The sequence below is a fragment of the Falco cherrug genome, chromosome Z (assembly GCF_023634085.1).
Source record: "Falco cherrug isolate bFalChe1 chromosome Z, bFalChe1.pri, whole genome shotgun sequence".
Taxonomy (NCBI): Eukaryota; Metazoa; Chordata; class Aves; order Falconiformes; family Falconidae; genus Falco; species Falco cherrug.
This window is the reverse complement of record NC_073720.1, coordinates 44,237,539-44,260,459: the sequence shown is the minus strand read 5'-3', so window position 1 is coordinate 44,260,459 and position 22,921 is coordinate 44,237,539. Positions and strand designations below refer to the sequence as shown.

Sequence of the window (22,921 nt, the reverse complement as noted above, 5' to 3'; positions counted from 1 at the left end):
CTCTTCCTGGGGAGTCAGAGTGCGGGAGGAAATCCTGAGAAAAGGCAATTTCAGATCACCCTGTTGTCTTGGCATGTGAATTATTGATGCTTCTCCAGTGAAGCAGGATTTGGTCAGCGATAGCACTTGATTGGTTAAGCTTGACACAGATGTCCCTGGGAACACACAGTGAAGCTCCTGGGTGAGAGGGCTGCTAGTTTATTTCTAGGTACCGAAGAATCCCTTTCTTCAGGACTACAAGCACCAGTTGCAGAAGTTGTGTTTTTCACATGTGATTGCAGTCATGCTTTTCCCCCATACTGGGTGGCCAACTCTCATTGCAAAGGCAGTGAGGGTTTGGTGGTATATGCCTTTTTCTCTTTGGCTAGGAAAAGGCTGTTAGAAGAAACAATTTGATGACTTCAGAAGTGGAAGGGGTAAAGCAATGAATGTTTTGCAAATAGCTGGAAATAGGTGGGTGAAAATGGCTGAAACATCTGCCCAGAGACCCCAAGGTGTGCAGGTAATGATTCCAGTCTGCATCCAGTCCTTTATGTAAAATGGTGGGAGAGAGAACTGCTGAAGTTTGTGACCTTTTATCCTGGGAACCTGCATTGGATGACAGCTGCAAGATTGATCAAGGCATTAGAGACAGGAAATGCTAGCCAATTGTCCCTTTAAAAAAATGAAAGCTGTTGTTTGTCAGTAATTTTTATCAACAGTATCACATAAGTAAATAAAAAGTAATACTAGTAAAATATAGTAATAAGTAAATAAAAAGCCCACCATTTGGAGATGTCAAGATGTATAATACTATTTGGAAAGCTGATGTGGGGAAGACCATATTAGAGAGGTGGTCAACTTAATTTCTAATGTGGCTTTGCAGCAGATGGGGTTTTGGGGTTTTGTTTGGCGGTTTGGGTTGGGTTTTTTTTTACCATTTCCAGTTTGGAAGGGAAATTATCCCCAGAGGGATCTGAGGAGTTTGGCTGAAGACCCTCTGCAGGACAATTTTGGTCTCCTGCAACAAATCCCATAGCTGGAGGCAATCTTTCCTCAAAGCAGGTAATAGGTTAGGCAAGGCTAAATAAATTCTGTCTGCTTGCATTCCCTAGTATCTGTGACAGTATTTTTACATTAAACTGTAACCTTCTTTACCAAAGAATTGCAACTATTTGCTTGTACAAAAGCCGAGTTATCCTTAGTGCAAGGTGATCCTGACAAAATCTATGTACATTTTCAGCCTGTGTTTTTAGCTGAAATAATTCCTTTTTGTAAGATGTACATGTTTATGTAAAGGAAAGGTCAGTGTTTCAATAAAACAGAGAAAGAAAAGGGTCTGTTGGTTGGTTAATAAATATACAGCTTTTCTTACAGCTCTGTATTTTAAGGAATGATATATTCTCAGTTGAGGAATATACAACATATTCCAATGATCATTTTTTCATCCAACCACTTCAGCTTCCAAAAGTTTCAGCATACACCCTTTTAATTTATTTGACACTGTCATTAAAAATAACTGAGCTAGAAATTTAAGATAAGGGCTTTTGCATGTTTAATTAAGAGGTAATTTCTTGCTGTTGAGTGCAGGCTTACTCAATACTCTGTAAAAATACCTTAATTCATGCCCAGCATAAAGTGAAAGATGGTTCTATGTTCAGTTTCTCATGATTCCCATTGTAGAGTGAGCTGAAGAGGCTGAACTATTTATAAAACAGAAGCATTTTTCAATACAGCATTTTTGTTTTAATGACTGAGGGAAAATGGAGTTCTGAGTATCCTTACTGCAATAACCAGATATTCTGTGGTAATATTTGCTTCGCAAACTTTCATAAGAGTTAGACGATCTGTTGTTGATGTGGGGACTCCATGGTGTTGACTCAACAAGGTCTTTAGTTCTGCCTGGCTTTGACTACAAATCCCCTACAACTCTGGCTTCTTGGTTATTTAACCGCTTCTTTCTGCAGCCATTTTTCCAAATGACTGTGTGAATACCTGACAACCTAGTGTTTTATTGACCTGCCGGGAACAATGGGTAGTTACATTCTTACCAACAATGGCAACAGAATACTTTCTGTTGACTGTATGACTTTCTATACCAAAAGGTTTCCTATTCATTTCTATAGTACCAGATAGGAACAGGTTTGTCTCTAAATGTCTGTATGCTTGTTCTTTCTCTGCATCTCTTGATTATTTTTCTTTAACAAAACAAAAACTCAACAAAAAATCCCCACGGAACAAGCAGTTTTGTAAATGTTTTTTTGCACCAAAGCTGGTACAGCACAGCACAAGCTCCAGGTGCACACTTCACATTCAGGGTTTGTATGAACTGAATTGACATAGCTCTCAGCCAATTAAATGCCACTGTGAGAAAAAACTGTACATAGAATTTTAATTGCTAAATTGGAAGATCTTCAAGGTGGTGTACATCTTAGCCATTAATCTTTAAGCAGGTCAGATGCTGAGAGCAGCCTAGTATTTAATACAGTCTTAAGTAAGCTCTCATCATGTTAAAGAGACAGTTGTCTACATGGTTGATTTATGATTTCCCTTAATCCTGCAATCAGCATAGTATTAGACCAGTTCTGTTCAAGCTTGCTTAACTGAAGTCTGTTACGCTGAAGCTTGGTTTCCCTGTCCCTCTAGATTACCAACAGCAGTTAATGCAGTCTGGTTTTTTGCTATGGTAGCTTTTTGACACAGTAGCAGGGCAACAATGGAGAAATGTGTGGTGTTACAGTTCTGTGACCCTCAGAGAGTAACACTGTTTCTTGTGAAACACTAACCCAGAATAGTAACCTCATCCTTAGCTGCAGTTAGATTAAAGGTGTTAAATTATCCCAGTGTTGTGCTGTTACGTAGAAACATCACTGCACAGTCGAGACTGTATGGTGCTTCCATCACCAAAAAAAATTTTGGTACAAATATTTCCGAGTGTGTTAGGATCTTTCTCCCCCATACTGAATTCCAATCTAACCTCTCCACTTCCCTTTCCCGATCCAGGAGTAGTTATATCCTTATCTGTTATATGCTTATCTGTTCACGTGCGCTTTATAGGTCAATATTGAACTGCCAGCCTTGAAGCAGACAGAGTTCAAGGCATCTGACTTCGAACAGCAGAAACCCAATGGAGATGTACCTAAAGCAGCACCTACTGTAAAAAAGCCAGACCCACCGCAGGATAAAGGTGAGGTGAAAATCACCATCTTACTAGCAGCTGGATAAGAACATTTGTAATTTAATTGAACATTCAAAAAAACATTTTTGTACACAAGATTAAGATGAAAAATGTTACACCAGAAGACAACTTTAATCAATTTTCCAGCTATGGAGAGGTATAATAATCTGTTCAAGCATTTTTATTACTAGCATTTCTACTGCTTCATTTTTGTTGTAACTCACATGTTGCATGTAAAGGAAAATACAAATATTTACAATTCTGGAGTCATATTCCTCATTTAATACAGAGAAAATACCCTACTTTTGGAAGCAGTGATTTTCAAGAACATTTACTATTTGCTTTCTTAGTAAGTTTGACACATCTGGTCTGCTACTTCTTCCTACAGAATAGCTGGAAGTTAGGCTTCAAACAAACCCACACACCCATGCTTCCCTTGCTGTCACGGAGCAAAATGCAAGTAAAGGAAATGATATGCATGATATCAGATTAGTTAACCTAATGGGTGCTTTTGGCACTACACTCTCAGAAACTATTAATTTGAATGGATGTATCCTCATGCATCAGTCTTGCATTATACTGTACGTGATAGAAAATCAGTTTCCTATTTAGTTTTTCTTACATGACATTTTAAATTCGTCTTGGAAGCATGCAACTCATTTTAAAGAACTAGCAAGTGAAGACAACGTCTATATATAGTTTATTCAGGCAAATTTAATCTTTTTTTTTTTGTTAAAAATACAAATACACAGGAAGAAAGATATTGTAATGTCTGCTAAAAGTAATAGCCCTTCCATACTTCCTCTTCCTCTTTAAAAACAACAGCCTTGATTTACTTGCAGATCTGCCCACGTGACTGCTTTGTTCGGAGCTACGTTTGAACACCAATCATTTTTATTGTTGGTAACAAAATTAACTCAGAAAACTGATGCTTATATAGCACACTGACATTTTTATTTAAACTGCTGTGTTTCACCTGCCCAATTTATTAACTGCATATACCAAAATTTTAAGTAGGTAGAAGCATGAATCTGTTGACAGTAAACAATGTCTCATCCTTGTAGGAAAAACATGGGTTGGCTTCTTTTTATCTTTGGAACTGTTGTGGTTGAAAGCTACTCTTTCAGAGGAAAACCAAGATTTGAATGAGAAAGATAAAGCGTATTTATTAAAAGTTTTTTTTTAACTTGTGCCACCACTGAAAGGCATTAGGTTGTTTACTTACAATCATGTTTATTGTTTACAGAAAGAATAAATGGCCTAGCTGAAATCAGAAAACAGGAGCCTAAGGCAGAAGAGAAGCTTTCTAGTCAACTGAAAAACCCACAGGATTCACTCAAGGCTGCCGCAGGTCACAAGGAGATGCAGTCTGAGACAGAGAAGGAGCTGAATCAGTCTAAAGATGAAAAGCATGTAGCGGGGCAAGATGCGTTACAGCCAGCAGAAAAACAGGCTGCCAGTGAGGAAATTGAGAGGGAGCAGCTCCTAAATTATGATGCTAAGCAGGATGATTCGCCCCCCGGAAAGGCTGGTTGGTATCATGTCATGTATTATTAAGAACACTAACGAAACAAAACTCTGGAATAGGGCATGATTTCTGCAACAGTGGTGGCAGCTGGCTTGTTTCATAAAGGTTAGTGTGAGATTTAAGAGCTCAGTCGTTCCCAGCAGCCTTCTACAGTCTGTGGGTAAAGATTGAATCTTCTGTTTCTGCAACATGGGGCTACCAGGCTGAGTTCTCCATCACCACAGCAGCCTCCCTGTCTCTCTCTCTCCACTGGCTGTACAAGGCATTTGGGGAAATAGGGCCTGAAACTTCTGGGTGTTGAGGCTTTTTAAGAATATAATGTATGTGAAGAGGACAAGATGTTATCTCTCTACTTGTAAATGCTTTGGATGGTTGCTGCATCTTGATGTTTTGCAGATAGTCCTTATAGTGTCAACATGTAAATGCTAGCTACCCCTACTTCAAAATAAGCTAGCGTGAATAAAACTCAACCAAAGGCTTCAGGTATCTAAAGTTGCATTAGTGAGTCTGCAAAACTGCAGATCAGATGTTGCAAAGGTTCCAGTTTCTGGCATTGACTACACATGACCCCGAACCATGTGTCTCCACAGCATTAACCATAAGAGTATCGATGTTGTGCCTAAACCTGACCAGAATCTGGACACCCCACTGTCTGTCCTGAGGAACTCAGTCTCAGGTGGACACAGCAGCCCAGAGTAATCAAGCGGGAAGCTTTATGACAGTCAGAGCCAAAACTGATGCTCACAAAAGATGCTGTCTATGCTTTTCTAGTAAACACATTCATAGAATCATGAGTAATGATGTTAAGACTATTGATAACTTGGCAGAGATAAATAATCTCATCTGCATTGCTAAAGTATTATTCTTCCAGCCGCTCCAAAGATGCTGGCCAGAGCAGGCTGTCCCCCAAAGAGAAGTGAATAGAAGTTACCTAAACTGCTTCCATTTTAATGGAAATAAATAGTAGAAAGGTAAAAAAAATTATCCAACAACTAGTGCAAGAAAAAACTCTGACATGTAGCTTGTGAAAAGTGAGAGTTTCTGTGAGCTAGAAATACTAGCTTTTCAGGTTTGATTGTTCAACAAAAATACCATACCTCACTGCACAGGCTCTTTGTAGCCTAAGGAGTCTAAAGTAGACACAGATTTCTTCCCTATTCTCTGAGCATCCTCTGTCACTTAATAGAAGCCTCTTTTAAAAGTCTGAGACCTTTAGGTCTGTAACTGTAAAAATCTGCTTGATGTGGTGCTCTGAACATGGACAACACTGAGGCTAAAAATTTTCAAGCCTGTTTCTATGCCAGTTACTAATTAGAGGGCTTGGTTTAAGAACGTTCAGAACCAGAGACTTATCTCTCTTAACTGGGGTATGCCTCTATGCTGTTATATTTTTTTCCTGGCTGATTAACTGAAAAATAAGGGCATTTCTGATTTGACAATCAGAAATAATGTTTCCATTTACTTCTGAGCTCTCTATATAATAAAGAAATCCTAAGATAGTCATTAAAAGTTGCTTAAGATTACTTAATGACTGGGTGAAGAAAATCTTACAAAACATTGCTTTTGTTTCAGGTTAGCACATCATAAAATAACTCTTTTATTGCTATATTCACTGCTTTCAAACTAAAACAAGTGGACAAGCTAAAACAAGAAGGGGGAAGCTGAGATTCATTTTAGCGGTGGTGTTAATACATATAAAAGCAATCCCCCAGTCAAGTACTCAGTAGCGGCTTCAGGTTTTACTCTTCCTTAGGTGGTCCTTTAATGTATAATACTTTTTCTTTCTGAGTGTTGGCTGGATTTAATTATATTTTCCAAATTCCAAAAGATAGTCTTTTATCTAGTTCTTTATACAAGTTTTACAGCAAAAGCTGCTCTGAAATTTTAACAGTTCAGAAGGAAAAATATATTAAATGAATGAAAAAATTCATTCAGCAGCAAAGTAAATTCTGTGGAAGACTATTCCCGTAAGTGTTTCTTGTGCAGATGACCTTGTGGTATTGCATAAAACAAATTAATTTTAATGCTTTTGCAGAGAAACAGCAACATGAAGCACTGAACCTGGACAAGGATGTTGATTACAATTTAGATGAAAATGAAGCTGAATCAGAAACAGACAAGCAAGCAGCACTTGCAGGGATTGAAAATGGTAAAAAAGAAAAAAACAAGTTTTAACCCAAGTACCACATGCTGAAAATTTTAAGATTATATTTTGAACAATATCCTGTAGCAGACATAGCTAGCTAGTTTCTGTTTGTTGTTTGAGCTTTCCCTCACGTTGACAGTGTGACCTATTTTCTGTATAGCATCACTGAAGTTACTGTTTAACTTGTGGTGGAGACAGTATCTGTAGCTTTACTATACAGTACTTAACAGTTGTTTCAGAATTCTCCTGCTGTGCTCTAGATTGTTTTCTAGATAAAGAACTATTACTTCTGCCTCTCACGGAGATTTCTGTACCTTTTTTTTCATTAGTTAAAAATCCTGAAGATCTGAACCACTTATCTGAGCATGCTGAAGAATGACAGAGGTTGTGAATGAATGAGGTTCATAATGCAGCTTAGTCACCTCTTCATATAAATGCAGCAATGAAAACAAAATTACCTGAAAATGTTTTGATTATCTTCTCAAGGCTTCAATAAGAGGCCAAATGAAGTAGTATTTTCTTGTGAAGTTTTAGTACTGTTTCAGTGGTGAAAAAAAATCCCTTAAATCTGTGGAGGATTGTTTTAAAGCAGCTTGACCTCTGCAATGACTCTTTCCTTCCTACCAATTATAAAGCTGAAACCAGCTAGCAGTAAGTGCAGTAACTTTGAAATCAGCCAGCTTGCACAGTCATATTACAGTAACAATGTGTGGATTGGAGGTACATGAAAGAGTTCTCTACCAAGGATGGATCTCTCCCCTGAGAAATGCAGTAAAGAAATCCCCAGCCTAGTTTTAAGAGCAGCTTAAGGGGACCTAACTTACCTTGACGAAACACGGGAAGGATGAAAAATGGCCCATGCTGCATCTACCCTCGTGTCTATTCTGGCACCTTTTTACTGCAATGTAGACAGAATCAGAAAGCCGGATTGTTGTCCTTAGATAGGACAGAATCATAGAATTATTTAGGTTGGGAAAGAACTTTAAGATCCTTGAGGCCAACCATTAACCTAGCACTGCCAGGTCCTCAGAATGATACATTTTTCTGGGCATCTTAAATGAAACTGCTGGCTTACACCATCTGTAACCAGGCTGAAACACTATCCTAGTTGTGTTCTGAGCTTTTAGATTATAATATTCTGACAATAGTGTCTTCTTAAAGAGATTAGCCAGGAAGATTTTTCTCTAAGCTTTGTTGGACTCCTGTTCACAAGGTCACTACTATGGTACGGTTCAGTTAGTTACACTTTGAACTTGTGCAAGTACAAATTAAAATTCCTGAACTTTAATTGACAAAAGCTATCTGAAGTGTTGTTAGAACTACCCTTTACTCCACTCAGCTGCTATCTTCTGCTAAAAAGTAGCAAGGCACATGCTTGCCTTGTAGAACAGCAGTCATCTCAGCCATTCAAAGTGACTCATCTCTGCAGGATTTCTGAAGAAGGTCAACCAGACTATGCATTTACCAGACACCACAGTGTCTCCCACAGGGAAAGCTGTACTTGTTGTGAAGGAAGTCCTGCATTATGCACAAAGTATCACGTTGTTAATGTTCTGTAGTCTTTGTCTTTTCTGTAACTTGTTGAATATAAACTGGAAATTATTCTACAATAATGTCAAAATACCCTCTGCTACCACTAAAGCACCCTTAACTGCAGTACAACCTGCATTGCGTGTAGCCAGCTGTTTTGAAGATTGTATTTGTGTCTATTCTCAAGACCGATACCTGTATTGGTTTGGAGCAATCTTTGAGTATGAACCAACCTGTCAAGAGAGCATGCGAGCAGACAGACATGACTGACTTCCCAACCACAAATTCCATTTAAGAAAATACAAATTTGTCTTGGCTTTCTGTTAATTCACTTCATTTTGTAACTGCCTTTGTGGTGTGTCATTCCTATTCCTCAGTGTACTAGTTTACAACTCCTGGACCTTAAGATGTCTAAATATGCAAGTGGAAAGTTTATTCTTTTTGTGTATGAAAAGAGTATTTGCTGTCATCAAGTTACAAGACAGAGCTCAAGTCAAGTGGTGACTATTAAGCCTAAATACGTAAACAATTCACTGGTAAGACTTGCCACATGGAACTTAGATTCTTCCAAGAAAACCATTAACTTCCATTACTGGGTTTTTGGTTACTCTAGGTTTTTTTCACCATTTCAGTCAGATTTCACTGGTCTGGGCTGCTACAGTCAATATAGCAGGGAAGACAAATGCTTGTAAGCAGAAGAGAAAAGAAGGTATAAGCATCTCTCCTAACTGACAAGTATTAGGAAGCTTGGACTACTAAGGTGGGGTTTTTTGCAAACAATGGCATGTTTTAACATCAAATTGTTTACTCATATTCTCCATAAAAGTGGCATTTTCGTAGGACTTAATCTGTAAACAATTACATAGCTGAGCTGATGTTAATCAGGAATTTAATAGTGATTGTTAAAGAGCGTATATATTCTAACAGTATAAAATGTACAGTGAAACACAGTATTCAACTTGATGCTGGTAAAATCCCAAACGAACAAAATCCTTAAGGTAATCAATGTATTGCCAGTACATCATTTAAAAGGAATTGTTTTGGCTGTTCAGTACCCAAACCAGACTGGGCTTCTCGCTAACCAGCTACATATTGTCTGCTCCATGAACAAGACCACCTTTGTACAAACCACACTTGTTTCTTCTCTGACAGTAGGGGATCTGAAAACCTGTGTAAGAGCAATGTTCAAAAGCATAAAGGAATACAATCTTATTCTCAATTGCTTCAAGTGCTACCGGAATGTAACTAGGGTGGTAGATTTCTAGTAGACAAGGGGCCTGTATGTCTAATGTATAGAATTTTAAAATTAAAGGACTTCTAGTTGGAAAAAAACAAGAGATTCATTCTGAACTGTGGTTTGCATAGTCTTCTCTATCACTAAATTTTTTAGTCGTGTGAGGCAGGGAAAGCTTTGCTGTAATCATCTCGGGGTTAACACTTGTCCTTGATTGATCTTTTTTTAAAAAAAACTTACACCTGATCCATTTTTGATAAGCATTTTAAAATAAAAATGTCTTCTCTAATAAGAATGTATTCTATTAATACTTCTCTAATAAGGTGTATTCACCTTGTTCTGTACAGTTCATCCATGTCTAATATTAATAGAAAAGATGATCATTCCTGTTTTCTTAAGTTCTATGCATTATGTGGAACTTGGTTTCTCTTTTCATTTGCAGCTTCCTTTGGAGAAATACCAAAGGCTGTCCTTGAGCTGCTGTCATGTAGTTCAAGATTAAGACAGGGAAGATTTTTGTGATTGTTCACAAGAAGGCAGCAAAAGCCAGATGAATTTTCAGTGCCCTGCACTAGAAACAGTTTCCCAACTTTACAACTATGTTTTCCAAAATTTTCAATCCTGTGGCAACAACACAGAAGCATTCAAGTATATTTACCGTGACGACAAGCAAACATAAAATGGTATGCAACTTCCTTAGCAGAGAAATTAGGAAAAGCATGTCTTCAGGGCAGTACTTCTCCTTATTTCAAGAAGCTACAAATCGCTGGCAGACAAGTGGGTGTTGCACTTCACAGTTTCTTTTTTTTCCAGCTCTAGCTCAGCAGTGCTGCTGCTTAGGTGATGGAGCTCAAGTGGTATTATTCCACAGCACAACTGTGTTAGGAGAAACACAAATGTCTTGCATGGTCAGGAAGGAGCTACAAGCTCATCGCTATAGAGGAAGACATTCTGCACCAAAATGAAGAACTGTCCATCCAACATGGTCAGACCTGGAAGATTTGCTTGTATGGCCCAGGTAACGACTTGGCAGTATGGTTTATCAAAGAGCAACACAGCTTTTTATACTTTTTTTTTCCCCCCTCTTGTAGCAGAAGGTTGCTCAACAACAGCTTATCTCTTATTTCACATCTGGAAGCACAGGAGGAAGAACTGTTCCAAGAAGGAAAAGGTAGGTTTGGGACTGCTCCTGTTCAGGACTTTTACCTGTATCAATCATTAGAGAAGGTGGTAGGATCCAGCAGCAGCATTGCAGTCAAAACAAGAGAATGAAGGTCACCCAAGAGCTGACTGAGCAATGGAACAAATAGCAATCCCTTGGTTGCACTGGTACAGTAACAACAGGATTGAAATAAAGTTGCAGAGCAGTTAAAATACACTCCTAGTGTGCTGCGTTCCTGTGTTGCTAGTGACTTAACAGTGTGGCAGCTATGCAGATTCTCCAGTACCATGAAGAATGAAGACAATGACAGCTAGAAATAACAGTCCCTTTCCCACTGTCTTCAAGTACTTATTCTATATTTGAGACAGAATACTCCTAGACAACTGACTTCAGTAAAACAAAAATCACTTCATTCAGTGCAGTAAGAGGAGCTAACTAACTAGTTTTCATCTGCTCTTGATTTCTACAAAGATTGTTTTAGCTTACAGGACTTGACAAGAAAAGAACCCAGTCTCTCTACTTGTAACAAGCAAATTTGATGCAATTTAGGCAAAAATAGTGAAATTCACAATCTCTCCAAGTGGCTTTGTTCAAGGTAGAATTTCAGAAGCTCAGCTGTGCCTGTCAAACATGAGGCATTATTTTTATGCAGTCCTCAACGAATTACTAAGTCCCTAAACTACCATATTCTGGCAGAGCTCATTCATAAAATTAGAACAGTCTCCAACAATACAGTTCATTAAAATTGGCTTCACCCGTAAGATTTTATACAAACCATTTGAAAAAGCAATTACCATTCAGATGATGTAAAAGCAGCAGACTATAGATATTCCATATAACAGTACTTTTATCCTGGAGATCCCTCTCAGTCTGGGTATAGCACTAGATATTCAATCCTACAGCTGGTATCTGATGCATATATTATGCTTCAGGAATCCTAACAATCTCTCGTCTTTCAAACAAGCTTCACAACTGGAAAATATTTATGAGGGGAGAAGTCAAATTCTGGAGGAACCTAGAAAGAAAAAATTTAAAACATTTCACAGTGGTACTACTGAATTTAATACTCAAAAGGAGGGATACCCTGCAGAGTAAAACTTTTAAACAGCAAAAGATTGGAAAAAAAAATCTAGCTTTTTTAATTAGTATCTGAAAAATATTCCAATCCATTTCTGGATATGCCAGTCATTCTCCAGTAGTGATGGGCACAAAGCTGTGGAGTGCTTTTGAGGAATACTTGTATTTGTACATGTCACTGCACATACACTCCCAATTTATTTTTCCAGAACATTTACAAGTGAGTTTTCCATATTTAAATAGTTACAACAAACTATTTTCAAGGGAAAAAATGGATTAAGCCACTTTCCCAGTCCTTTTAAGAGCTAGAGTAACTATGTCTGAATCTGCTCATTTAGCTGTAAGAGATCTGTGGTAGCACTGCATGTAATGCTCCATTTCACATTCAATTCAACTGGCAGTTTCTTACCTTAGAGTCTTTTTTGTGGCCGCCTGCCAGCAGCTTCATGACCACAATATTGGGTTTAGCAACTTTTAGAATTCGACTGACCTAAACACAAAACAGCAAGAAGTTTTCAAGTGAAAGCATAAGAGAGGGGATCTTATCAATATCAACACATACAAATATCTTAAGGGGACATGTCAAGAGGCTGGGGCCAGGCTCTTTTTGGTGGTGCCAAGCACAAGGACAAGGGGTAACAGGTAAAAACTGAAACACAGAAAGCTCCATCTGAAATAAGGAAGAACTTGTGTACTTTGAGGGTGGCAAGGTTACCCAGAGAGGCTGTGCAGTCTCCTTCTCTGGAGATATTCAAAACCCGCCTAGACGTGATCCTGTGCAACCTGCTCCAGGGTAAACTGGCTGTAGCAGGGAGTTGGACGAGATGATGTCCAGAGGTCCCTTTCACCCTGGCAATTCTGTGACCTGAAAATTATTTCAAAACTAATACTCAAATGTTTACATACTCTTAACAATACAGAAGTCCTGTTATAGTATCAGTTTAAAAGAGATCAGGGTATTTTGGATTTGCTTTGAAGTATAACAACTGTCTTAATGAAATTTAATGAAGAGAACACTTACTTTAATAGTCACTTCTTAAATTCTGACTTAATATAAACTCTCCATACTTATTTTCAAAAATTGTTGAACTATGGCGGTTCTGAGGCACTCTATAAGGTTTTGACAGACTAGACATCTACGTCCAACATGATGAGAAGGGGAAACTCAAGTACCAAACTGGTGGCTTTTTGCATGAAGGTGTTCTGGGCACACTCAAACTACCTCTTAACTACCCTGCTTAGCCTCAGTCAGATAGCTCATGTACAAGTACCACCAGGATCCTGAGAACAGGCAGGGATTCCTAAATTCTCAGCAGAACCTAACCCTGTAACTGTTCTTAACCTGCTCAGGTGTAACAGAATAAGCACCCCCCTTGCTCCAAAATAGTCACAGACACTTAGTTTTAGGCTATGGCCAAGAGGGAGAAATTTCTACCTATGCTTACAGTCCAGTGCTGAGAAAACTGCTCCAGGAAACAAGTGCCAAACTCCATCCTCTTTTCAGCTTGATGACATTCAAACCTATTTTTCCCATCTCTCAGGAATACATGTGAATTACCAGATTCCAGGTAAGTGAGGCAGGCCTCTGTCACCTTCTTGTTAAAACTGACAGTCTTTTAGAATGGGGCTAGAAGGCAACGGCAAGAAGGCATCAAGTTGCCATCTAGCACCTAATATACTCAGCAGCAAGAAGTTTGTAACAGCACAACCCTGACTATGTCATCTAATGTACTGAAACACAGCACCTGTGTCCAATGCCACCGCCCTCCTCTGTCCACTCCTTAATGAAAACACTCCCCTTTGCTCAGCATTTTGACAAAGTACACTTGGGATCTCAAGCAGATCCAGCTGAAAACAAACACTTAATGAGCAAATACGCCTTTTTCAGTATTTTAGTCTTACCTCATAGTCTGGATTAGGAATATTCTCAAGAATCATTTTAGCTTGCTGGAAGTGTTTGCTAGCTGCCATGTAGAGATCTGATGACTGAGGAGGTGGGCTGTACTTATTTAAATCAGACATTTCCTAGCATGTTACAGAAATGCATATTAAAATCAGTTGCCAACAAACTATTTTCATCACCTTAAATAAAAAAAATTACTATATTCATGGAAAAAGTTATGTCAACTAAGTAGTATTTTAGGAATAAATATTGGAGTGGAAAAGAACTATTTAAAATGGCAAATACCAAGGAGCAATATGGTGGTTGACAATTGTTCTACAGTGCCACAAAATGCAATGAACTTCTCACACTTTTTAATAAAAACAAACCCTCTCCTAAACAACTTGTTGTTCATTTGCTATGACTGCCATGCAGCAGGGTGTGAAAACTCAGGAAAAAATAGGAGGAAAAAATAAGTATGTGATATTGCTTACTCAAACCAAGTTTACAGCAAGTCAGATAGATACTGAAACTGTTCAAAACTTAGTTTTATATAATTTTGATACTTCCAACTTTTTTTTTTATTAGGGATAAAAACACTTCAGTGACGAGGAAGCTGTGACAGTGTAGAACACTACAACTCTTCATAATACTGAATTAGGGAGAATGACTTTCATACAAAATAATGCAGTGTCAGTTCAGAGTGACCTCTAGAAACTTAAGAAGTGGCTACCAGAAATTTAAGTTCAACAAGAAATGCCCAAATTTCTGCACCCGAAGCGGAATAACCCCACTGATCAGTAGAGGCTAATAACCAGTCGGATGAGTAGCAGTTACTGTCGATGTCAAGTTGAATGCAAGCCAACGAGGTGCTTTTATTACAAATTAGACAAGCCTCCTATGGGACTATACAAACAGCAGTATGGACAGCAGGTCAAGGAAGGTTATCATCCTATACTCAATATTTGAGCTGTAACATCTGAAATGTGGCATCCAGTGTTGGATCCACTCGGTTCAAGAAAGATGCTGACATGTGGAGAAGGCTGGAAGCCTAGAGCACATGACCCACAAGGAGAGCTCAATGGACCTGGACTTTTCCAGTTAGACAAGAAGGATGCTAATGGATAATCTTAATAGCAGCCTACAACTAGTTGCAAGGCGGCTGAAGAAGAGAAATATTCCTTGTTACTGGCAGAGAATATCACATGGAGGGAGAGATCACAAAGCATGGCTTGGATAATTCACACCAGTATTAGGAAAAAAGGTCAGTAGCGTGGCCCTCAATCAGGTTATCCAAAGGCTACATGGACCAGAGGAAGTAACTGGATCAAGTTAACCGAAGAGGTCTGAAAATCTCTGTTCTGATTTTTTCAGACTTGGCTAGGCAAAGACACAGCTGATGTGATATATAATGCTACTTCAAGGAGGAGACTGGACAAGACTAGTCCTTTCCACTAGTCCTTTCCAGCCAACACTTCTGTGATTTAACACTCAAAATTACTTTCGTTTAATTTTCCTGTTTGCTTGCTGCAGTAACGAAAACATGCTGCTATAGAAACCAGAGCCAAAAAGTCTGTCAACAGACTTTCAAGAGATTTTATTTTCATACAAACCAATAAAGTACCTCATAAATGGCCACGTCAGACCAGTTTTTAAACATCTAAGAGTCCTAATTTTAGGTAGAATTCAAAGCAATGTATTTTCTTTGCACAGAACTACAGCTAGAATTCCTTGCCATTTTGACTCATGCTTCCATATGAACTTTAAGATAGTAAAGGTTCTTTATGATGACAGCAATGTGTAAAGCAGGTGAGCAAATGACTTTTCATAAAAGCATGAATGGCACAACATTTTAAGATCACTCACTTTAAACTGCAAGTAGTGCACTGGGGGTGGTGTGATAACACTGTTGAATGGAGCAAACCTGTGCTCATATCTAACTTGTTCACTATCCAGTTCAAACTTAGGTTTTCTTACTTTGCCATCCATGTCAAATGCAATCATTGTCTAAAAAGGAAAGGATAAATACAGTGAACATTGTTAGCTCTGTGTCATATATTGCTGTGAGCAAAAAGGAAGTTAAGATTTAGCTACAACTGGAAGAATAAAAAAATAGTAGAGAATTTACCATACCACATAAACTTGAACTTAATTTCCAGTCCCACTAATAACAAAGAAGGTATGCAATGCATGCGTGATTCCTATTACAAAAAAAACTGAAGCCATTATTCAGCAAGCACAAATAAATTACCTTGTACATGCCAGCACACATATTTTGGTATGCTTGACTCATGGTGATCTCTCTGCTGAGAGGGCGAACTGCAAATTTCACATAAAAATATTTTTGTTTAGTCAATGTAAGTACACGTTCATTTCAGATCAAAACAGTTCTTTCAAATTTTCAGAAAATGACATAATTCTCAATTATATTTTAAAATAATGAAAGCAAGCATGGGCATGCATTTCTGCTCACCTGGCTCCTGATTACACAAAGCAACTCAAGACATATTTAAGTCACAGGAACACCATACCACTGCCGATGAAATAAACTGATCCAGTCAGTCAGTGATATTAGCATGTCACTATACAATGCTGGTCTGGAATTTAAAGCTTGTAGCCGAGAAGCCTGTTTGCTTAGTTCATGGATTTTTTTAAACTTCTAAGACTAAAAAGTTAAAGCGTTTTTACTATAGTAAGGAATATTGTCAGGATAAAAATCTTTCTTAAGTGCCCCGTGCCCCTTTAGCTTCCAGTGTTTTAATTGGTGCAAAACTGCCCCACGCTTGGCACCTTTTCAAAAAGCATAAAACAGTTGTAATTTTCCAAATTTCTAGAGACAAGGGAATGTCATTGATATGACCTTGAGCTTTTCATATCTAATTCTTTGTTCCCCTTGAAAAGAAGGCAAGGATAAACACACACAAAAGAAGGAATAGCAAAGAACGAATGATAGAATCATCACAGAATCGTCTGGGCTGGAAAAGACCTTAAGGGTCCTGTAGTTCCAACGCCCCTGCCATGGGCAGGGACACCTTCCACTAGATCAGGTTGCTCAAAGCCCCATCCAGCCTGGCCTTAAGCACTCCCAGGGATGGGGCAGCCACAGCTTCTCTGGGCAACCGGCTCCAGTATCTCACCACCCTCACAGTGAACCATTTCTTCCTTACTTCTATCCTGAATCTACCTTCTTCCAGTTTAAAACCATTACCCCCTGTCCTATCACTACAGGACCTACTAAAAAGTCTGTCCTCATCTTTCTTATAAGCCCCCTTTAGGTAGCGGAAGGCTGCAGTAAGGTCTCCCAGGAGCCTTCTCTCCTCCGGGCTCAACAAGCCCAGCTCTTTCAGCCTGTCTTCACTGGGGAGGTGCTCCAGCCTCTCTGATCACCTTTGTGGCCCTCCTCTGGACTCACTCCAACAGGTCCATGTCCTTCTTATGTTGGGGGTCCCAGAGCTGAACGCAGGACTGCAGGGAGGTCTCACCAGTGCAGAGTAGAGGGGGAGAATCACCTCCCTCAACCATCTTTTGACGCAGCCCAGCATACGGTTGGCTTGCTGTGCTGCGCATGCACATTGCCAGCTCATGTCCAGCTTTTCATCTACTAGTACCTTCAAGCCTTTCTCCACATGGCTGCTCTCAATCCCTTCGTCCTGCAGCCTGTACGGATACTGGGGGTTGCCCCAACCCAGGTGCAGGACCTTGCACTTGGCCTTGTTGAACCTCATGAGGTTCACGTGGTCCCACCTCTCAAGCCTCTCATGGTCCCTCTGGATGGCATCCCTTCCCTCCAGTGTGTCAACCGCACCACACAGCTTGGTGTGACTGGTAAACTTCCTGAGGGTGCACCCGATCCCACTGTCCATGCTGCTGACATGCTGAATAGCACTGCTTCCAGTATGAACCCCTGAGGAATGCCACTCTTGACCAGTCTCCACTTGGACACTAACCTTTTGACCACAACTCAATGCAAGCAAGCTTCTGCATAGTGGTCATTTGCAATGTTCAAGCTCTGACATACCACAATCTTAGTAGCCATTTAGGCATCCCATGTATCAAATGCTGTTCAGACACTGGGTTTGGATGCATTTTTTGGTAGTAGGCTTACAGTTCTGAACACAGAGCCAGACCACTACGATATAGGTAGGGAAGTTCTCATTTTCTCTCATGCATATACACTGGAGAAAGTATGAGTTTCTAAAGGATCTTTTGCACAACAGTACTACAACTGAATTGAAAAGGGCAACTCACCCTTGCAAAGTTAAGAAACATGCTACTTGTTTCTACAGTTCTACATGGCTGCATCAAGGGGGGTGTGTGTGGAGTCTGAGTTATGCTCTACATCTAGATACCTTTTTTCTTTTTCTTTGTTTTCTTACTACTACGTCCCTTCTGTTGTTCCTCCATTATTCTCTCTTCCGCCATTTGAGAGCTGTCAGCACGGCTCAGTGTTGACATCAGCCAGGCATAGAGGAACTCTGACAGATACCTACAGTAAAAACAGTATGTAGCTGTTACATACTACAGTGAAAGACATTCATAATCCACACATCCTCACTGAATGCCAAGTCATTTACTCAAAGTAGTAATAGTAAAGGGCAAGTCAGGGTATTTAGAACTCTGTGTTGCATGGCTGAAATCAGCAGATTAGTCTATGTTCTGTTTCGGTTTTTCTTGTTTTGTTTTAGACAAGATGCTGTACAGATTCAACCACAGGCAGCTCAAGGTATGCAAGTTACTTATACGTTTACTAAACAAAGTCTAAGGTTATTATTTCAAAACCTGTATAAGGTCAAATTTTTCTAGAATTTTTCCTTCCCCCAGCAAATGAGACTTTTTTTAAAAAAATCACTATGTTAAGACCATTTCTACTTTTGTAGAATGTTTTGAGAAACAAGTTTAGTACTGATTTGTTTCAAGCATTACAAAGCCATGAATTATTAACTAAAAAGGTCAAGGAAGACTAGATCTATATGCAATTCTTAAGATTTAAGAGCAATTGTTAACAATTCTTCAAGAGTGATTTAGTAAGTGGAAGTGGGTCTAAAAAATCTCTTGACTGACTTCAAATCAAACAGAATAGGGAAAAAAGACAGTAGAAATTACATATTTGGAGCACATGAAGAAATAATACTTCCTTTATAAGAATGCATAATTCACAAGAAAAATTACTGAGAAATAATTATGAGTCCACTTGCATATTTCCCCTCAGAAATTTCCTCTTTTTGTTCTTCAGTTACAGTAAGGAGATAAAAGCAGTTGAAATTACAGTTCAGATTAAAAACCATTTTATTAAAACGGTGAGGGGAAATATGGGCACGTAGAAAATACTGTCTTACAGAAAACTTGGTATTACTTACTGGAAGTGTTACTAATTAATACTGACTATCTGGTAACTATCTGGAGTATTAATTTTCTCACTTAATGCTTAATCCACTAATGAGACAGCACAGAAACGTAGTAAGATGCACTGAAGTTGAAGTCATTTGAACCAGTCTAATCTCTCAGAAAGAAGGCTTGCAGTTTACCTAGTAAAAGTATATTACAGAAAAGCACCCCAAACCAAAACACAGAAGTACAGAAACACTTTAACACAGGAGATTTTTAATGCTGAGTCAAAAATGAACCATCTAAAATAATTTAATCTTTCAGACTAAGCTATCAACTACGAGAAATAATTAACGTGACGAAGTGGAAAAACAAAAAGTCTTTTGACTCCATATAGTGCAATAATTTTCACTAAAGGCAGATGTCTCTTCAAATATGGTTACAGAACAAGATGTTATTTTTACCTAGTCAACTTCCAGATTACAGTCACAACTTAAAACTCTGAAGATATTTTTAAAAATACTACTACAGTTCAACAAGACTATTGATCTTGGTACTACAATGACAGAAAAGAATAAGCAAAATTGCTTTCCTCCTGCATGTTCTTGTCTGCCAAAATCAGCATATTTTTCATTCATTGTCCTTAGAAGACACTATTTTAAAAGCTAAATGGAGAGCAAATTACTATTTCAGAGGGGGAAAAAAAACTACACTAGCGAGTTTAGAAAAGACAACACCACATTTTTTTCTCCACTTGTAATTTTATGAGTAGGTTGACTAAACACTGTTTGAGTAAGCTTGAGATTAAAAAAAAAATATAAATATCTAAAAGCCAGTTGAAGTCCCTCCTTTAAATAGTTGCAGTTTAGCTCTGTGGGAGCATCCCTCCTCCAACAACTGTCAATAAAGCATCCTCTTACCAATATATGTAGTAATATTCATGCATACTGTAAAGTTCCAACTCAAAGCCACTCAGAAGATACTGTATCATAATACGAAGGTTATGATATAGGACCCAGGTGCCCAAGCAAGCCAAATGTTGCCTTTGTGGTTCCTGCTTCAGTAACATACTATGAAGTGCTGCATCTACTTTCTCTGCCTATTGAAAAAGAAAGCAAAGTAACAGGGGAGGAAGAACATTTGACTGAAACATCCAAGTTTTGCCAGAAATAAGTCTTAACAAAATCTGAATACATATTAGGTCAGTAAAGCCATGCTCCACATTAAAAGACAGAAATATGATTTTACAGATGCTGCAGCTCTATAGTCTAGAACTGTCAGAAAACTGTAAAGTTATTCACATAAGTAAATTCTGCCACACAGGAAAAAATATTCTATACAGTAATACAACAGTAATATTAAAATTTTTTAAATTAAGAATTTTAAAAGCTGTTTATATATAGTTGGCAGTCATGTGAGCACTGAAACTCAAAACCCATTACAAGTTGTTATTCATCGTGCTATATTGGCAATAATTACTTTTTTTGTTATTTGCTTGTTTGTTTTTTAAACCTAGCTGCATTTGGAAAACTAAATTTAGAAGCTTAACACACAAGAAATAGACAGTGTCACACCAGAGAAACTAAGATATTGCTAAGACCAATTCAGTCTTAAAAAGTAATTGTATGGAAGACATGAAGTCTCCCACAGCTGGAATATTACCAGCAGTCCTGAATAAATTAATCCGTATAACCTGTTACAAAGGGAATAGTGTGTCTTAGCTGCAGTACTGCAACAAACTCTCAATCAAACCATCTCAAGGGAAGCTGGAACACACAAAATTTTGCCCCAACTCCAAGTTCCTCAACTGTGCTTCTTAGCATGCACATGTGGGAAAATATTTTATTATTTCATGCCTCTCACTGCTTAAAGAAATAAATTTCCAATAAATGAAAACATACCTTTCCCTGTCATCTTTCACTCCTCATTCTTAAGAAATGTTCAAAATAAGTTGGAGCACATACTTTTAAGAGTTATTTCTTACTCTTATTATATATTATTATTATAATTATAAATAAATATAAATATAATAGTAATAATAGTTATTACAGCACCACCTGAGCCAGTGCTTAGGAGCATGGGAAAAGTGGAGATGGGTGCGCTGGACTGGCTCTTTCCCAGCTCTTTGGTACATCTCTGACAGCCAGATGCCATCATGTTCTTTTCATCTGACTTCCCTGCTGCTTTGGAGTTTAGTCCTTTCTAAGAAGCATTTCCCTAGCTTTCAAATGACTACCTTGACTGTAGGACCCGCTAACATTTTTCTTCTATTATGTATTTTAATACTCTTATGTTGGCTGAGCTGAAGAACCTAATATTCTGGATTTTGTTTTTAGGGCAACAGTAGTTTCATTGGAAGACTTTGAACAAAGGCTGAACCAAGCTAATGAGAGAAATGCGTTTTTAGAAAGTGAATATATAGAACATATGAAAAATAATAATATAAAAATATATTATTATAAATAATTATTATATATTATTATAAAAACATTATAAAATTTCACCAATTATATCCTACATAACTGTAAGACTGAATTTTCAAAGGTGTCTTGTAAACATGGCTCATCCACCTCTCCCTGGTCACCTTCTGCAAACTGATAGCTACAAGTGGGATAGAGACTACAAGCAGTAGAATTACCGGAGTTACAGACATCACAGCAGGTTCCCCTGAAGTCTACTTATTGGATGAAGTTTTAAAAAATATAATACCTTCTTGCTCAACACAACTAATGGAAATTCTCTCAATGCATCCTACAGACTTCCTGAGCTGTACTTTAGGAATCCTTGTCCTGAAGATTTTAGGACAAACAGAGAAGTTGCTTCATTTATCTAGAATCTAACACCACATGCTCCAGTCTGGTAAGAATATACCTGTAAAGAAAACTTTGCTGGGCTGCTGTCTGGGACATTACCTCATCCTGGAGGGTGGCAAATTCTTCAAGAATGTGACCCAGTTTATCTCTCTGACGAGCTCTATTGTGTCCATGGATTTGAATTAGACTACAGAATGGCTGAAAGAAATTTAAGTTTTAAGTTTTCAACGTACTTTGAAACTACAGCAGTAGTACTATGATGTCTATTTAGGCATCTGTTTTATACATCTATATTAGGAGGCAAGTTCCTTAAGGCTCCCCCTTATGGAGTGCAAGCTAGCAGGCAAGCAGGCTCCCTAGAGTGATGCAAGAGTCCATTTTTCTGTACACAAGTCAACATGAAATTGCACCAGCTTCCTTTAGAAATCTGGTACAAACAGATTACTTAGGGTAAGAGAGAAGATATTTCTTATGCCTAATTCCATGCACCCAGGTGGCCAATACCATCCTGGCTTGTATCAGAAACAGTGTGGCCAGCAGGACCAGGGCAGCGATGGTCCCCCTGTACTGGGCACTGGTGAGGCCGCACCTCAAACGCTGTGTTCAGGTTTGGGCCCCTCGCTGCAAGAGGGACGCTGAGGTGCTGCAGCGTGGCCAGAGAAGGGCAACAAAGCTGGTGCAGGATCTAGAGAGCAAGTCCTATGAGAAGCAGCTGAGGGAACTGGGGCTGTTTAACTTGGAAAAAAGGAGGCTCAGGGGGACCTTATTGCTCCCTACAAGTACCTGAAAAGAGGCTGTAGGCAGGTGGTGGCAGGTCACTCCTCCCAAGTAACAAGTGGTAGGAAATAGCCTCAAGTTACACCAGGGGAGGTTTACATTGGGTATTAGGAAAAATATCTTCACCGAAAGGGTGGTAAACCACTGGAACAGGCTGCCCATGGAATCGGTTGAGTCACTATCCCTGGAGGTATTTTAAAGATATGTAGATGTGGCATGTAGGGAAATGGTTTAGTGGTAGACTTGGTAGTGTTAGGTTAACAGTCAGACCAATGATCTTAAGGGTCTTT

General features: G+C 38.7%; 2 protein-coding genes across 6 annotated transcripts in view; one reads left to right on the top strand and one right to left on the bottom strand.

Annotated features, from left to right (window-relative positions):
• Positions 1-8,688, top strand: part of GOLM1 (golgi membrane protein 1) — a 32,764-nt gene extending 24,076 nt beyond the window's left edge. For all 4 annotated transcript variants that reach the window (XM_055698415.1, XM_055698413.1, XM_055698412.1 and 1 more), the window contains 4 exons: positions 3,037-3,166; positions 4,404-4,688; positions 6,721-6,834; positions 7,161-8,688. In XM_055698415.1, coding sequence (XP_055554390.1) covers positions 3,037-3,166; positions 4,404-4,688; positions 6,721-6,834; positions 7,161-7,210 — 579 coding nt within the window. In that variant the 3' untranslated portion in view covers positions 7,211-8,688. The remainder of the gene's footprint in view (positions 1-3,036; positions 3,167-4,403; positions 4,689-6,720; positions 6,835-7,160) is intronic.
• Positions 8,689-9,169: 481 nt separating this feature from the next.
• NAA35 (N-alpha-acetyltransferase 35, NatC auxiliary subunit) overlaps positions 9,170-22,921 on the bottom strand; it is a 28,905-nt gene continuing 15,153 nt past the window's right edge. For both annotated transcript variants that reach the window (XM_055698410.1, XM_055698411.1), the window contains exons 16-23: positions 21,954-22,052; positions 19,962-20,140; positions 18,066-18,202; positions 15,968-16,035; positions 15,583-15,723; positions 13,737-13,859; positions 12,244-12,324; positions 9,170-11,772 (exon numbers count right to left, since the gene is read on the bottom strand). In XM_055698410.1, the coding sequence (XP_055554385.1) occupies positions 11,713-11,772; positions 12,244-12,324; positions 13,737-13,859; positions 15,583-15,723; positions 15,968-16,035; positions 18,066-18,202; positions 19,962-20,140; positions 21,954-22,052 (888 nt within the window). In that variant the 3' untranslated portion in view covers positions 9,170-11,712. The remainder of the gene's footprint in view (positions 11,773-12,243; positions 12,325-13,736; positions 13,860-15,582; positions 15,724-15,967; positions 16,036-18,065; positions 18,203-19,961; positions 20,141-21,953; positions 22,053-22,921) is intronic.